At 46.2% G+C, this 15,261-nt stretch overlaps 4 protein-coding genes and 1 long non-coding RNA gene across 6 annotated transcripts; 3 read left to right on the forward strand and 2 right to left on the reverse strand.

The window, feature by feature from the left end:
• Positions 1 to 335: 335 nt before the first annotated feature.
• On the reverse strand, positions 336 to 2,009 carry LOC108163156. The gene is made up of 2 exons (XM_017298273.2): positions 1,394 to 2,009; positions 336 to 1,322 (listed from the first exon to the last, which is right to left on the reverse strand). The coding sequence occupies exons 1-2, from the start codon at positions 1,542 to 1,544 to the stop codon at positions 532 to 534; spliced, it is 942 nt and encodes a 313-aa protein (XP_017153762.2). The 5' UTR covers positions 1,545 to 2,009; the 3' UTR covers positions 336 to 531.
• Positions 2,010 to 2,260: 251 nt separating this feature from the next.
• Positions 2,261 to 5,055, forward strand: LOC108163155 (homocysteine-responsive endoplasmic reticulum-resident ubiquitin-like domain member 2 protein). Its single transcript, XM_017298272.2, has 4 exons — positions 2,261 to 2,977; positions 3,300 to 3,775; positions 3,839 to 4,171; positions 4,231 to 5,055. The coding sequence occupies exons 1-4, from the start codon at positions 2,738 to 2,740 to the stop codon at positions 4,658 to 4,660; spliced, it is 1,479 nt and encodes a 492-aa protein (XP_017153761.2). The 5' UTR covers positions 2,261 to 2,737; the 3' UTR covers positions 4,661 to 5,055.
• Positions 5,056 to 5,416: 361 nt separating this feature from the next.
• LOC108163154 (alpha-aminoadipic semialdehyde synthase, mitochondrial) lies at positions 5,417 to 9,849 on the forward strand. Its single transcript, XM_017298271.1, has 8 exons — positions 5,417 to 5,476; positions 5,541 to 5,684; positions 6,606 to 6,782; positions 6,861 to 7,239; positions 7,298 to 7,872; positions 7,930 to 9,085; positions 9,150 to 9,326; positions 9,394 to 9,849. Exons 1-8 carry the CDS (start codon positions 5,417 to 5,419, stop codon positions 9,510 to 9,512), a joined length of 2,787 nt encoding a protein of 928 aa, XP_017153760.1. The 3' UTR covers positions 9,513 to 9,849.
• A 57-nt stretch (positions 9,850 to 9,906) lies between these two features.
• Positions 9,907 to 11,384, reverse strand: LOC117188892. 2 transcript variants are annotated; one of them, XR_004472941.1, is made up of 3 exons: positions 10,674 to 11,384; positions 10,509 to 10,542; positions 9,907 to 10,437 (listed from the first exon to the last, which is right to left on the reverse strand). It is a non-coding gene; the product is annotated as an uncharacterized LOC117188892 (long non-coding RNA). The 2 variants fall into 2 exon arrangements; XR_004472940.1 differs by having other exon boundaries at positions 9,907 to 10,443.
• Positions 11,385 to 11,490: 106 nt separating this feature from the next.
• LOC108163094 (ethanolaminephosphotransferase 1) lies at positions 11,491 to 15,146 on the forward strand. Its single transcript, XM_017298179.2, has 9 exons — positions 11,491 to 12,162; positions 12,774 to 12,842; positions 12,901 to 13,090; positions 13,165 to 13,421; positions 13,491 to 13,645; positions 13,700 to 13,880; positions 13,947 to 14,156; positions 14,221 to 14,262; positions 14,895 to 15,146. Exons 1-9 carry the CDS (start codon positions 12,103 to 12,105, stop codon positions 14,994 to 14,996), a joined length of 1,266 nt encoding a protein of 421 aa, XP_017153668.1. The 5' UTR covers positions 11,491 to 12,102; the 3' UTR covers positions 14,997 to 15,146.
• Positions 15,147 to 15,261: the final 115 nt, after the last annotated feature.

The following is a 15,261-nucleotide window of genomic DNA, read 5'->3' on the forward strand; positions in this document are numbered from 1 at the left end:
TAAATGAAGCTTGTTCGGGCCAGCCGCTGAAGAATAACCGTAACTTTAACATTATTATTGTATGAGCAGAGAGAGCCGCCTATGTTGTAAAACGTTGACGTTCTGCAGAGCTGCTGCGCTCTCCCGCTAAAGGGGCTCTCTGCCGCCGCCACTTCGCCAACTACTTTGATCTGCTGCCGCCACTTCGGCAATCACTTTGATCTAACGCCGTCGTCTATAGTTTAGTTCTATGCTAACCCCTCTGCGCATTGGTTGCATATCGATCTCGCATAAAGTTTATCTGGCAATAGCAAGCAATCGGCTTCCGCTAAGCCACCAAGATTAAATACGAATTATAAAGTTTAACCAAAAATCTCTTTTCATTTTTGAAACACATAGGTGCCAAAAAAGCTTGGCATCTCAAACAAAGCTTTTAAATTTCAACAAAACATTTCAGGGTAGTCTGGGATTCAATCCGTTCTGCGACTCTCATTATAGTATTTGTAGTAGAAAAATGCCAGTTCCGCAAAATTACAAATTATAGATATGATTCTAGTCAAGCATATCCTTCAAGTAGCCAATCATGTAGCCATAGATATTGTTCTCATAATCAATAAAAACGCGATCAAATTCAACGTTTAGCTCAATTTTGACCATTGTCTTCATGGATTTTGCTGGAACTGTTGAGAATTCAGGTGTGATATTCAGGGCTTTCAGAATGTGCATAAGCTGATCCTTTTCGTTTTCGTACTCTGTGGAATTGATGACCTCAAAAGCGGCCTTCTTCAGGTGCGGAAAGAAGTCCTTGTAGTAGTTGTGGGCATCGCACACTTTGCGTGCAGAGAATTCCGTTCGGCCCGAGTCGATGAAGTTCCGGTAGGTGGAGAATATAAGACGACGTTCGGTCTCTATGTCGCTGTTGCCATCGACTAAAGGAATTGTCCCCTGGTCCGAGGGCTTGGTGCTGACAACTTCCATTCTGGTTTCCTTGCTTGAGATGACCGACAGCATTTCGATGGCGGCCCGCTGGCGGGCATCCTTCTTCTTGTCCGACTTGCCGTAACGCTTGATGGAGACCACCGAGCAGCTGGCCAGGAATTCGGGAGCGTCTGGTGTGCCGCACTGCTGCACAATCTCTATAATGGGCAGCGGAATTTCATGGCGAACGCAGTAGTCGCGTAGCTCCTTGATCATATCCCGATTAAGGTTCTTTAGCTCATCGTACAAATCCGAACCATTGCCACCGATATCGTCGGACAGATGCTCACTGAGGCCCGGCATTCTGCGCAATCTCTTTATCATATTTGAGGCCGCCAGGTGTTTGGAGTCACGCTTTGAGCGGCCTTTTAAACGGGGAAATGGATGAAACTAATGAGTTGAAAGTATGTCGAGAAGAACTTCAGCGTGTAATTACCATTGCCATAGGATTCTACATCCATTAGAACGATTTTGCAAACGTATCCTCCCTCTTCCCCTTCGATATAGTCGTATTTCGGCACCGGAATCTTGCTCTTGGCGCAAAATTCCTGCAAATTCGAAACGGCTGACTTTTTATCCATCTGCATCTCAAAACTTCAAATTTTATTTTATTCTATTGCAATTTATTAGTGTGACTGTAGTGTTTTGTTGCAGTGTGACAAGAAATATACGAGCTTAGCCCACTCAGCCCCCTCAATTTTAAATGGTTAACAGCTTGAGTTAAGCCGCGGGAAAAAACACTGTATGTAAAATATTCCTATAGAATTATCCTAGCCTTCCTTTTTATCTACAATCAACATACATATTCACGATATCTTTCACTAGAACTGCGCTAAAACTATTCAAGATTCATATTTGTTGTGGTTGTATTTGTGCGGTCAAAGATGGATTAATCGTTGATTTTCGAGCTTAGAGATGAGCGATATTAGCGGAAAAATATCAAGTCACAGCGATGTTTTGAAAATAATTCGCTAATACTGTACAGAAACACGGAATTCAAATGTTTTTAGCCTTCGAAGGTTATGTTAATAGCCACTGCGGCAATGAAATAGGTAGCGTACAATTTAATATGCATACACGTCAGCGTATGCTACCAGCAGGTTGGCAGCTCCCAAGAGTCAAGGCAACCCTGTTGCTGAATGTATTGTATTAACAAGTGTTGCTGCCAGAGATGAGCAGGAGAGACAGCTCCAAGTCACAAGAGATATATATATTATTTTTATAAAAGTGCTACTAAGAAAAAAATATAACCTAAAATAATAATAATTTGATTAACCAGTAGATATAAAATCAGTAGTTTTGAAATTATGTATTCTAGCCTGCAGTATTTGATATTTTTCAGCAACGTAAACTGTGACTTTTAAAATACTTGCGACAAGTAGCAGGCGAGTGAGGAACAAGTCATCTCCAGTTTCAGATCAGAATCAGAAACGAAGGCGAAAATTCCGACTCAGGCCACGGACGGAAGTTTATAACTTCGTTTCATAATCAATAATTTCTCTGCTGAAAGCAGCACAACACACGAAACGAAACGGAAACATATCGTTTTCCATCAGAAAGTACAGCATTCCAAACTATTTTCGGTAGCAAAACAAAGGGGAAAAGAGCCAAATCAAATGTAAAAGTTTGTCTAAACATACAAACATCAATCGTGCGCGAGCCCGAGAATAGGAGGAAGTGAACAACATTGGGGCAGCAGCAAGTGCGAAGCTGAAACGGAATCACAAGATCACTAGCAGTAGAAAGTGTGTTCGGAGACAGCGTTGGGGGTCACACAATTATGGACGATACTGCCGCATCGCCCGCAGCGGCCACAGCAGCTGGCTGTGATGCTGCCCGTGACAAGACAACAAACGCTGGCGTTGCCGTTGCCGCCGCCGCAGCGGCCAGCAGCACCAGTGTGAGGCTCCTAATTAAGTCGTCAAATCAACAGTATGACGACATGAACGTCGACAGTGATCTCTCCTGGACGGTGCAGCGCCTGAAGAAGCAACTGTCCCTGGTGTATCCTGGCAAACCGGTAAGCGTCCCCTCGTCCTCGTCCCCTCATTAATTTCACTCGCTGTTGTGTCATTGTTATCGTAGTTTACGTCAGCTGTGGCGTGTGGATTGCCCCCGCTATCTTATCGTGTTATGTTTTCGGTTAGCGTTCCATTAAAGTCGATTCTGTCCAATTTGCGTCTTAGTTTAGTACCAAGTACACGTCAGTACATCCAGCGGCAGGCAGAGAGGCCTTGCATCAAGCTGTAATTTATAGCATTCGTCATGTTTCTTGCGTCATGCAGCAGCGTGTAAATTTAAAACCGTAGGAGACTCAAGAGTGTGTGTTTCTCTGCTTGCAGGACATCAACGATCAAAAGCTCATTTACTCTGGCAAACTGTTGGACGATGCCCAGAAGTTGTCGGAGGTCATACGCAGCTACAAGGACGTCTACCAGCAGCATCACATCTTTCACCTGGTCTGTGCCAATAAGCACTTTGCCAAGCCCCCGGCAATGCCCACTGCAGTGCCGAAGAACGCAGCCCCACGCCAGGAGGGCAACCTCAACGCCAGCACCAACGAGATTCGTCAGCGTCATGCCTCAAATCAGCAGCAGCAGCCGCCGCTGCAACTGCCCCAACAGCAGGCCGGTGTCGACAGTTTCCTGCACGGGGATGTTAATAATCTCGCATTTAGAACATGGTATCCCCTCTGGCTGCAGCAGCAACAGGCGGCCACCCATCCCGATCCGCATGTGGCCTACCAGCAGCGGGTACTTCTCTACAACGCCTGGATGAGTCAGGTCTATGACGCATACTTGCAGGATCTGATGCGGGGGTGAGTTGCAGCATTTTATGTGGCATCTCTGTGGCATTTTTAATCAACGTAAATCCTCCACAGCGCGGAGTCACCGCCTGGGAACAGAGTCCCCCTTCTGCCGAATATGCTGCCGCAATGGGAATTGCAGGCCCAGCAGCAGATGGCTGCGCATGCCGCCGCATCTGCAGCTGCGGCCCAACAGAATCCGGCGCCTGTCGCCCAGCCGGCGGAGGCGGCGCAGCCAGCAGCTAACAGACCAAACTTCCCCCTCATCCAGGTGGAACCCGAGAACCGGGACTGGCTCGACAGTTTCTTTAGCTTCACGCGCCTGGCCATTTTCGTGACTGTCTTGTACTTCAATTCGTCGCCGCTGCGTTGCCTCCTGGTGATGTTCATTGCCGGGGTGATTTATCTGTGAGTGGCTCTCCACAATTCTTTTGAATTTAGGCTAAAGTCTTCCATCTCCCTGTTAGATATCATATTGGTGTTCTGCGACGTCGTCGTGAGCGAAACAATAACAACATAAATCGCAATAATAATGCTGGCCATCATGTTGCTGCCTTCGCCGCAGTGCAACAGATCCAACGCATGATGGATGCCGTGGAGCGTGAGAACAACGATCCACAGGCTGCAGTCGAGCCAGTGGCCGCCGGTCAGGATGCACCCGATGCTCCTCTCGGTGCAGCGGCTGATGCTCCTGCTGATCCAGCTGCTGCTCCTGCCGCCGCTGCTCCTGCAGCGCCAGTTCCAGCCAGTGCTGCTGGACCCGAACAGGCGGCTGCCGTTTCAGCCGAAGCTGCTGCAGTGGAACCACCAAATGCCAATAACTCTGTGATTTCCGCTGTGCGCACCTTTGTCATTACGTTCTTCACCTCGCTGCTGCCCGAGGCACCGGCGCTGTAGAGGAAACTGTACATCTACTATAACCATTCGCGGGCGCAGCCGCTTTCAGCCACCACACCACACACACACACCCCCCCCCCCCCCCCCCCCCCCCCCCCCCCCCCCCCCCCCCCCCAAAATCAAAATGTTATAACTTCTTCCTTTCGTTTTTGACTACCTGTCAAAGTAGGTAGCAAAAGAACTTTGTTTTTCTAGCTTTAAGGATTTAGTATATTTGTTTAATGTCTGTGCGTGCGCGCTCCGTGGCTGCTGCTCGCTGCTCCTCCCTTCCTCCGTGTAGCCCTTAGACATTAGCTAATTAAGATGATCTGCTCTGGACGACTGCCAGAGACGAAACTATGAATCCAAGATGCAATTACAAATAAAAATTATGCTTTAACACTGAAACCAAACACAGAACTGCTCAACTTGTACTCTTAATTCGCAGCGAAACTCTCTTATCAGCAGGAATGGAAAATTTTCAGCCAAAAATTCGGAATTAGGATCGCTCTCTCCTCCGCGGGTAAGTAGATTTCTCTCTGCTAACGCACTCAAATTTTGGTTTCTTTTAGCTTCGAGCGGAGATGAGATTGGAACTGAGAGCGGCTTATCGGTGGGGTTTATGGCTCGGTCTGGCTGCTGATTAGGGGCTGGTCTCCGTCGTCTCGGGATTGCCTTTAGAACACCGCGAACACTCAGAGCAGACGGATCGCATCCACGTACTGAAACTGAAAACTGAAGAATATTCTGAAATCCGCATTCAACTGCTGCCGAACCATGTGGCGAGTGATTCAACAGCGCACAACAATCGCGCATCCGCTGGTCAGACAGCGCCATGTAAGTTGATTGACCCGCCCAACAATGCCGCCCAATTATAGCTGGGTATTCTTCTCATTTTCAGAGTCGAGTGATTGCCATAAGACGCGAGGATCAGTCCGTGTGGGAGCGACGGGCTCCGTTCGGACCCACCCATGTCCAGAAACTGGTCAAGCAGAATGTTAAGGTCATCGTACAGCCCTCCAATCGTCGCGCCTATCCCATGCAGGTGAGCCACCATCAGAAGAGATTCTCCTGTAATTTTCCATGGTAACAAAATTATGGAACCACCTTCCAATCGCATTCCGAAAATCATATCAGAAGTCATGCCAGATAGATTAAACGCATTATATGTGTAGCAACACGCCCCCCACAGTGCCGCACCATAAATAAATCCGTTTGATAAGCCTCTTCCAGTTCATAGAGCTCTAAATTTGGCAATTGCGGCCAGGCCTTGAAAAATACCAGTGAAAAAACAAAGGCAGAAAAGCGAAGAGAAATCAACAAGGCTTATCTCCACGGAGCGGAATGATTCTATGGAAGCTATAGGCCGAATAGCTATAGACAGAAATGATTTTAATGAATGATAGGAACGATAAGCGAACGACGAAGTTTTTGAAGAGCAAACGTGAGGATTGATACGAAGCAGAAGCAATATTTTGAGATAATGCGCCATAATAATAGTATAATAACAATAATGTTTGTGGTTTTCATTGAAAATATATAGATAAAAGATTTCTATGGATAGGTGGAGATAGTGAGCTGGAATTACTTTATTAATTGAATCTTTGAGAGTTCAATTATAATCATACCTTCCTTCTCTGGATGATTCCTTCGATAAAGATATCAGTTCTATACAAAACTATACAAGACTAATGAATAAATAGAAATAATATTTATAGAATAACCCTTTGAGAGAATAATGATAACAATATCAAGTATCCCCTCACCTTTTGTCGAGGAACTAATTTTTGTAAAATATTTGTATACTCAATACAATTTAAACAAACATTTCCTTAAATGATAGACCAACTCCTTGAGATTATAGTATTTTGCAACAATAATACTGCTCATTCCGCAAAAGATAAACCATATACACACACAAATTAAATAAGATAATAGATAATAATGTTTTCTTTGTGATACCCAGGCCTATATGCAAGCTGGAGCTCACATTCAGGAGGACATCAGCGAGGCCTCTGTCATATTTGGCGTCAAACAAGTGCCCATCGACGCGTTGATTCCAGGAAAGACATACTGCTTCTTTTCGCATACCATCAAGGCCCAGGAATCGAACATGCCACTGCTGGATGCTATCTTAGAGAAGGTTTGTGTCGTCCATCACTCCCCCCCATTCGAACTTTCATAAATATATCTCTTATCTTGTCTATGATCTGTCATATAGAAAATCCGTCTCATCGATTATGAACGCATCATCGACGAACGCGGTGCCCGTCAGGTGGCCTTTGGCAAATACGCTGGCGTCGCTGGCATGGTGAACATTCTTCATGGGATCGGGCTGCGTCTGCTGGCCCTGGGGCATCACACACCCTTCATGCACATTGGTCCCGCTCACAATTATCGCAATTCGTCGATGGCTCGACAGGCCATACGCGACTGCGGCTATGAGATCTCTCTGGGTATGATGCCCAAGTCGATCGGACCTCTGACCTTTGTCTTCACCGGCTCCGGTAATGTGTCGCAGGGCGCCCAGGAGGTGTTCTCGGAGCTGCCCATTGAATATGTTCCACCAGAAATGCTGCGTAAGGTGGCAGAGCATGGAAGTGAGTGGAAATTGTTTTGGAAATCATGTGAATCACATTAATATTGTATTCCTTACAGATCAGAATAAGTTGTATGGCTGCGAGGTGAGCCGTTCTGATCACCTGGAGCGTCGCGATGGCGGCGGCTTCGATGCCAAGGAGTACGACGAGTACCCCGAGCGTTATATATCCACTTTGAGCACAAAGATAGCACCATATGCCTCTGTCATAGTGAATGGCATCTACTGGGCGGTCGGAAGTCCGAAGTTGATCAGCATACCAGATGCCAAGAACCTGCTGCGTCCCGCCAACACACCCTGGCTGCCGGTGAGCAAGGGCAGTCCTGCCCTGCCCCATCGCATGCTGGCCATTTGCGACATCTCTGCGGATCCGGGCGGCTCCATTGAGTTCATGAACGAGTGCACCACCATCGACACGCCTTTCTGCCTGTACGATGCGGATAGGAATAAGGATACCAAGAGCTTCAAGGGACCTGGTGTGCTTGTGTGTTCCATTGACAATATGCCCACGCAGCTGCCGCGCGAGTCAACGGATCTGTTTGGGGAGCTGCTGGCCCCCCATGTCCACGATATCATCAAGAGCGATGCCAAGAAGCCGCTGTCCGAGGAGCAGTTCTCGTACCCCATCCAATCGGTAATACCTTATCAGCGTCTATCTGTGTTATCAGCTATTTAATACCCATCTCCTTAGGCGATTATCGCGAGCAATGGAGAGCTGACCGAGGGCTTTCAGTACATTCAGGAACTGCGCGAGTCCCAGAGCAATCGTTCGCGCCACAAGATGGAAGGCAGCTCCGAATCGCACAAAAAAGTACTAGTGCTGGGCGCCGGCATGGTCTCTGCTCCTTTGGTGGAGTGGCTGCACCGCGAGAAGGACGTGAACATCACCGTCTGCTCGCAGGTCAAGGACGAGGCCGATCGGCTGGCCAATCAATACGCGGGCGTGGACAGCGTCTACCTGGATGTCAACGAGAGCACGGGCCATCTGCAGGAGCTCTGCGGTAAGGCGGACGTGGTTGTCTCCCTGCTCCCCTACAGCCTTCATGGCATGGTCGCTCGCTACTGCGTGGCCGAGGGCACACACATGGTCACGGCCAGCTATCTGAACGATGAGATCTCTGGACTGCACGATGAGGCCAAGGCCAAGGGTGTCACCATCATGAATGAGGTGGGATTGGACCCGGGCATTGATCATCTGCTGGCGCTGGAGTGCATTCACGAGGTGCAGGAAAAGGGAGCCGTCGTCGAGTCTTTCGTGAGCTATTGTGGCGGTTTGCCAGCCCCCGAGCACTCGAACAATGCCCTGCGCTACAAGTTCTCATGGTCGCCGCGCGGCGTCCTGCTCAACACCCTCTCAGCGGCCAAGTATCTGAGTCGCGGCCAGATCGTGGAGATCTCGGGCGGCGGGGAGCTAATGTCCACGCCTCGCAGTCTCGACTTTTTGCCAGGATTTGCCCTGGAGGGCTTCCCCAATCGGGACTCCACCAAGTACGGCTCCCTCTATGGGTTGGGCAGGGATGTGCACACCCTGCTCCGTGGCACCATACGGTATAAGGGCTTCTCAGAGTCCATTAAGCCCATGCAGCTGCTGGGACTGATCGATCCGGAGCCACATTCTATGCTGCATCCCAGCGGACCGGATGTGACCTGGCGGCAGCTTGTGATCCACCTGCTGGGCATGTCCGATTCGAGCATCTTCTACGAGAACCTCAAGCAGAAGCTAAACGAACGCATCGGCGATGTCGATTGCATTGAGAGCTTGGGTCTGCTAGAGGAGACGCCCGTTGTTAAGCTCAACACACCCTTGGACACGCTTAGTCACTATCTGTCCAAGAGATTGGCCTTTGGTGGGTATTTCTAGCGAGGATTTCCTGTATACTCTTATCTACTTTCTGATAATTTCCTTTGCAGAAAGGGAAGAGCGCGATCTGGTTGTGTTGCGCCATGAGGTGGGCATCCGCTGGCCCGACGGCCGTCGTGAGGAGCGTGGCATCAACTTTGTGGTCTATGGCCAGCCCCAGGGACACTCTGCTATGGCTATGACGGTGGGCAAGCCCGCCGCAATAGCAGCCAAAATGATACTAGATGGTGAGTCTCCTATAGGATCGGATCTAGTGTATCCTTTTCTAACTCTGGTAATTCTCTTTATTTACAGGTGAGATCCAGGAACGCGGCGTCTTGCTACCTTTTACCCCCGACATCTATCGTCCCATGCTGCAGCGTCTGCGCTCCGAGGGTCTGACTGCCACGGAGACCTCTAGATGGTTGAATTAGTCTGAAACGAACCGAATCGAACAGAACCGTACTGCCGGGAATAGTATATCCCTTAGGCTTAAGTCATGAGTGCCTTTCATTCATTCATTCATTCAGCTATAATTTGTGTTGCTGTTTTTATCGCTGTACTTTTTGGTGTTACTTTTTGTTGGTCGATAAGACATGTTAACGTTATCTTTCTACCAAAATAAGTTTTATGGTTAAAGCTACTTGAGTGCACAAACACTACGTTCAAGTTGATGTCGAACTTGTGAAATTTGTTTCTCCTGCGGGAATTATTATTGATGGACGAATGATTTGAAAAGAATGTGGAAAATTATAACGAAATTCTATAATATTCAATTGGTTTTATTTGAGAAATTATTGGAGGAACTGTAATGAAGTCAATTTTTAATAATTTTCAGATGTGGATTCCATTTCGATTCCATAAATTCTTCATTCCCATATACAGCTACAAAAGGTTTCAAAACATAAGGAAGCTATTAATTGGAAAACGGTTTACCATTATGGAGATAATAATGATATATTATTTTATACATGAATCTAATTATGAAAAAAACTTTATTTTTCTTGCTTTTTTAAAATGTGGATTCCATTTATGACTTCAAGACACTCGCTTTCTTCTCTCTGAACCCATTTTAGACGCAAAATGATTTCGGTTTCTATTTCAATTTTGATTAAAAAAATGCACATAACTAGAAGAATTCGGAATATTGTAACACAAATTTGGAGTAATTTCCTTTAATTTTTTAAATGAAAAATCAGTTTCAGGGAGTTGTTTTAATGTGCTTTCATGGTTAAAGGTAAGAATGTGGTTTCCAAAGAACAACATTTTTCCTGCATTAAGAAATTCCACTTTTTCCAATGTGGGTCCCATTCAATATTGTACGTAAAAGCAATCTCCTCTTTAGGAATCTGTTAGCATCTGCTCCTTAATATATTTGTCAGATTTTAATTATATTTATAATTTAATAACAGGTTAGGAAGACTACTTACCCCTTTTACACGAGCTTGCATATTTTTAAAAAACCTTTAACGAAGAGTTTTTGAACAGTCAGAGAGGGAATATACTTATATTATTCACATTAACATATAATATTTCTATCAAAAATATTTACTGAGCCATTGGTTATCTTATTCCAATAATATTTATAACATTACCCATCACTTTCATTTACTTAAAATGTTTCAACCATCACTCATAAGAACGGCTACCCATCAAAGCGGACATTTATTTCTGATCATTGTGATGTTCCAATTCCGTTTAATCTTCAAGTTTCAATTTCCGTTCGGCATCGCCCCCATGGCAACCCGCTCCCCGCCTCGAAGGGTTATCGCCTGAACTTGAACCACGGAGCAGTGGAAACCCTACTACTACCGACGAAAAATTGAACATGACTTCGATTAAGAATCAATTCTATATTTAGGTCCAATGCCTGCACGAGCATGACATGATGATGATTACAGGGGTTTTCAGAGCCGGATCCGATTCGAACCGTTCCGTTCCGATCAGATGATTGTACGTAGAGCATACACGACTGCACCCATGGGGATCCGAAACCGAAGCGTTCCGAACCAATCCGTCCCCGGTCATTAGCGTCGGTTATAATTGTAATAAACAACAGCCCATATGATGGTGCACTCGGTGTCCAAGATTGGGGGCTATCATCGGGCCTCCGCCTGATAACCTCTGCTGGCGTCGCTGCCCGCTGCTGCCCACAGTTCTAGGAGCGGGGGCGCAGGCTCTGTGGATTTTACAAATTTCAATTCATATTCATTCAATGCAAATACACACACACAACACAGAACTCAAAACAACAAAAATCTTGTCACCGCGATAGCAATGTGTGTAATGGGATTTGTGTTTGTTTTTATTTTTGTGGAACTTAAGCCAACGCCGGCAGCGACGTCTACGCTGGCGTTGTGAATTAAGCGCTGGGAATTTGGGGCTGTGCTACGCTCCATTCGTCTTCAGTCTTGATAATACGACCGAGTGCGGCGTCCGGCCAGTCAGCAGTCACTAGCACCAGTTGTCGCCGTTGTCCGCGTCCACAGAGGCAGAGGGGCGACCATATATTCCACAATCCAATGCCTACGTCCACCTCCACCTCGCCTTCTTCGCTTCTTTACTCGATTTAAGTCTTACAGTTATTCTTGTTCGCTCTTTAATAACGGTTGTTTGCGTGTTGCGTGTGCGAAAGGGAGGAAGCGATTATTTAATTTAAGTACTGGCCGTACCGCGTGTGAGAACGAACAGCCGCCGTGTATGTGGGTGTATGTGTGTGGAACCGCATCGAAATTCCAGATATACATTATACAATAAGCCTCAGTGAAGTGAAGTTTTCAGTTGTTTATGGGCACCATAACCAATACCAGAAACAAAGGTCAACTCAAGCCCGATATCCGATAGCCGGAGTGGAGCGATTGCCTGGACTCTCACTCTCTCTAACCGATTTCCCCGATCCAGGTTCAACGGTGCATTCGCTCTCGCATTATCTCTTCTAAAGTTCTTCCCGCTCTCTCTCTCGCGCTGTCGCCTCTCTTTGGATCTGTTATCAGTAGTGCAGTAGCAACAGAAACTACATAGAAAATGGGTTGCACCGGCGGCTATTTGTCGGAGGCTCATTTGCGGGGCTTCGAGCGTTACAAGGTGAGTACTGGGGCACCTAGGGCTGGTGCTGCCCACCAATAAAAAATCAATGTCCTGCCCATCTGTGCCGTGCCCCAAAAGACACGACACCCCGTTCCTCCACTGCTCCCTGCTCACATATGCACAGAGTGAATCAATTGTTATTAAATTATATATAAAGCAAGACGATTGTCGTTGGACAATTCAATACAATGCGTGTACCAGTTCCGGTTGCTTCTGCTTCTGCTTCTGTTTCTGCCTTTGCCTGGCGATTAGGCAACGAATGTGTGGAAATTGCCGTACTATCAAAAATTTTTAATGAATTACTAGTGTACTCATAGGGTCATCAATCCAGGGAGATAGGAAATAGACATAGACATAGGCTCAGACAAACAAATGTTTCGCAAACGTTCTCTAATAGAAGGCATTGAACTGTCACTGGATCGATGTTCCATGTGTTCGTTTCGTAGCCTTCCAATACTTGGACAATAGATAGGGAAAGAGTGGAATTTGTACTTGTGAAGATTACAATTACAGGGTTCTGTAACATTTCATATACTCGTACATACAAGATGAACTAATGGAGATGGGGAGAAGTAGTTCATCAAAATTTCACTATCTTTTTCCCATAGTACAACTGCATAGACACTGGTTTCGTCAGTGTCTATATAATGCACCCATTCTGGAACTATTGTGTAAAGGTAAGTGATATATTTTCACACCAAAGAAACGTATTGAAACTCTATTCTAAATGGACAGTTCTTGCCCAGATGGCTGGCCCCCAATCTGCTCACATTTGTGGGCTTCCTCATGACCGTAGTGAACTTTATACTGATCTCCTACTACGACTGGGACTTCAAGGCCGCCAACGACAAGGAGATCGGCAATACAGTGCCCGCCTGGGTGTGGACTGTGGCGGCCATAAACATATTGATCTACTACAATTTGGGTGAGTATTAAACAGAGAATCGATTCTCTAGGAAATGTCATTATATTAATGTGAATGTGTGTGTTCCCCAACAGATGGCATGGATGGCAAGCAGGCGCGTCGCACTGGCACTAGTGGACCGCTGGGAGAGCTGTTCGATCACGGGCTGGACTCCTATTCCGCAGCACTGATACCCATATATATCTTCTCCCTGTTCGGCACCCAAGACCTGCCGCCTATTCGAATGTTCTTCGTGATATGGAACGTTTTCCTTAATTTCTACCTAACTCATGTGGAAAAGTACAATACGGGTGTGATGTTTCTGCCATGGGGCTATGACTTCACCATGTGGGTGAGTGGTATACGATCTCTTTTGAGGTTTGAGGCCCCTGTTTCATTGGAATCCCGTTTCCTCTTTCAGGGCGTGAGTGGAATTCTCTTTCTGGCCACTGTTTTGGGACCGGGAATCTATCGTTTCAGCATGTACGGCATTACGATTGCCAATGTGTTTGAGTTTACGCTGATTGGATCTGGCATGGTTTCAAGTCATCCTATTATAGCCAGAAACATCTACCTGTAAGTGTAATGCACTTTCTTTAAGCCAAGATAATCTACTTGTTTCCCTTTAAGTTCCTACAAGAATAAGACGGGTAAGATGCGTCCCATGTGGGAGATGCTGCGTCCCTTCTTTGCCTTCGTCTGGCTGTTTGTGATCACCGTGATCTGGTCGTTCTTCTCGCGGAACGATGTGATCAACCTAGAGCCGCGCATTCTATGGATACTCTATGGCACCATATTCTCCAACATAGCCGTAAGATCGGACAGAACAACATTTTGACGGACAGTTGCGTAATTTATAATGTTCCCCTGCGTTTAGTGCCGTTTGATTGTGGCCCAAATGTCGGATACCCGTTGCGATGGCTTCAATGTGCTCATGTGGCCCCTGGCGGCCACTGTGGGGGTCTGCTGTTTCCCCTACTACGAGCAGGTCTTCGGAATGGATCTCACAGCGGACGGAGAGCGTTGGATAGTCCAGGGCCTGACCATATTCTCTACCTTAGCGCACTGGCACTACGGCTATAGTGTGGTAAGTACTTTATATATTCCCTGATTCTGCAATCCAGTCAAATCTATTCTCGAACCCCTTCTAGGTCTCTGAAATGTGCAATCACTTCCATATCAGATGCTTCAAAGTAAGACAAACTCGCAGCCAAACGGCAGATCCACAATCACAACAATCCCTGCAGAATAATAACAAAATCAAGGGCCATTGAAACTAATTCGCTCACTAACACCCCCGCCCCCAAAGAAACATCATCAACGACAAGGCCACAAACAAATCAACCAACCATCTTGTGATATATATATATATATATTTATATGGGGATCGATCCGAAAAAAAAAACATTTAACTTTATACCTCGCCATCGCCCTCGTTTCGGCCAAGTCCGAGTCTAGGTCCAAGTGGTCCATACTCAATTCTAAACACTTAACCGATACTCTTTCTCCTTCTACTCATGCGGTGTGCATATAACGTGGTAAAGTCCATACGAAGCTACTATTATAACCTACTACAAAATACCTAACCCTAGTCCTAAGCAGCTAATCAGCCAGTACTTAACTCTTTTGATAAGACTCTTAGACTCGTAAGTGCATCCGAACCGATCCGTCTTTGAAGGCAGCTTTAACCCGCATGTGCTATGAGAGATCTCTAACCGCATGACCCGATAAGTATTATGTGCCTGAAGAGTGACTATTGAATGAATGGCAATTGCTGCAATGCTCTACTGACTGTACCGCCTCCATCCAATTGTAATTTCTGTAGATCAAAAAACAACCGACTGTCGTCGCGGAACAGGAACTGCAGGAGGAGTCCAAAGCCATAGAGCCCACGGAAACGGAAAACGTAAACATTGAAGAAGTCTAAGCACCAGCAGCAGTCGATTCTACTCTTTCGCTTTTGTGTGTTGTGTTTAAATTCGTTTGCTAGTGTTCAATTATTAAGCAAAGTTCAAAGTGTCTGTAGGTTAAGTATGAAATGGCAATGAAAAATACAATTGTTAGTCGAAAAGAGAGAGTGAGAGAGATTTGAGATGATTTTGGGGGAGCTTTGAGAGCCTTCGGGGATAAGAAATTGGAACATTTCCATCACTCATGGATAAAAATATCTAAAGCACAGATCAGCAGGATTA

This window comes from Drosophila miranda, chromosome 4 (genome assembly GCF_003369915.1).
Source record: "Drosophila miranda strain MSH22 chromosome 4, D.miranda_PacBio2.1, whole genome shotgun sequence".
Classification (NCBI taxonomy): domain Eukaryota; kingdom Metazoa; phylum Arthropoda; class Insecta; order Diptera; family Drosophilidae; genus Drosophila; species Drosophila miranda.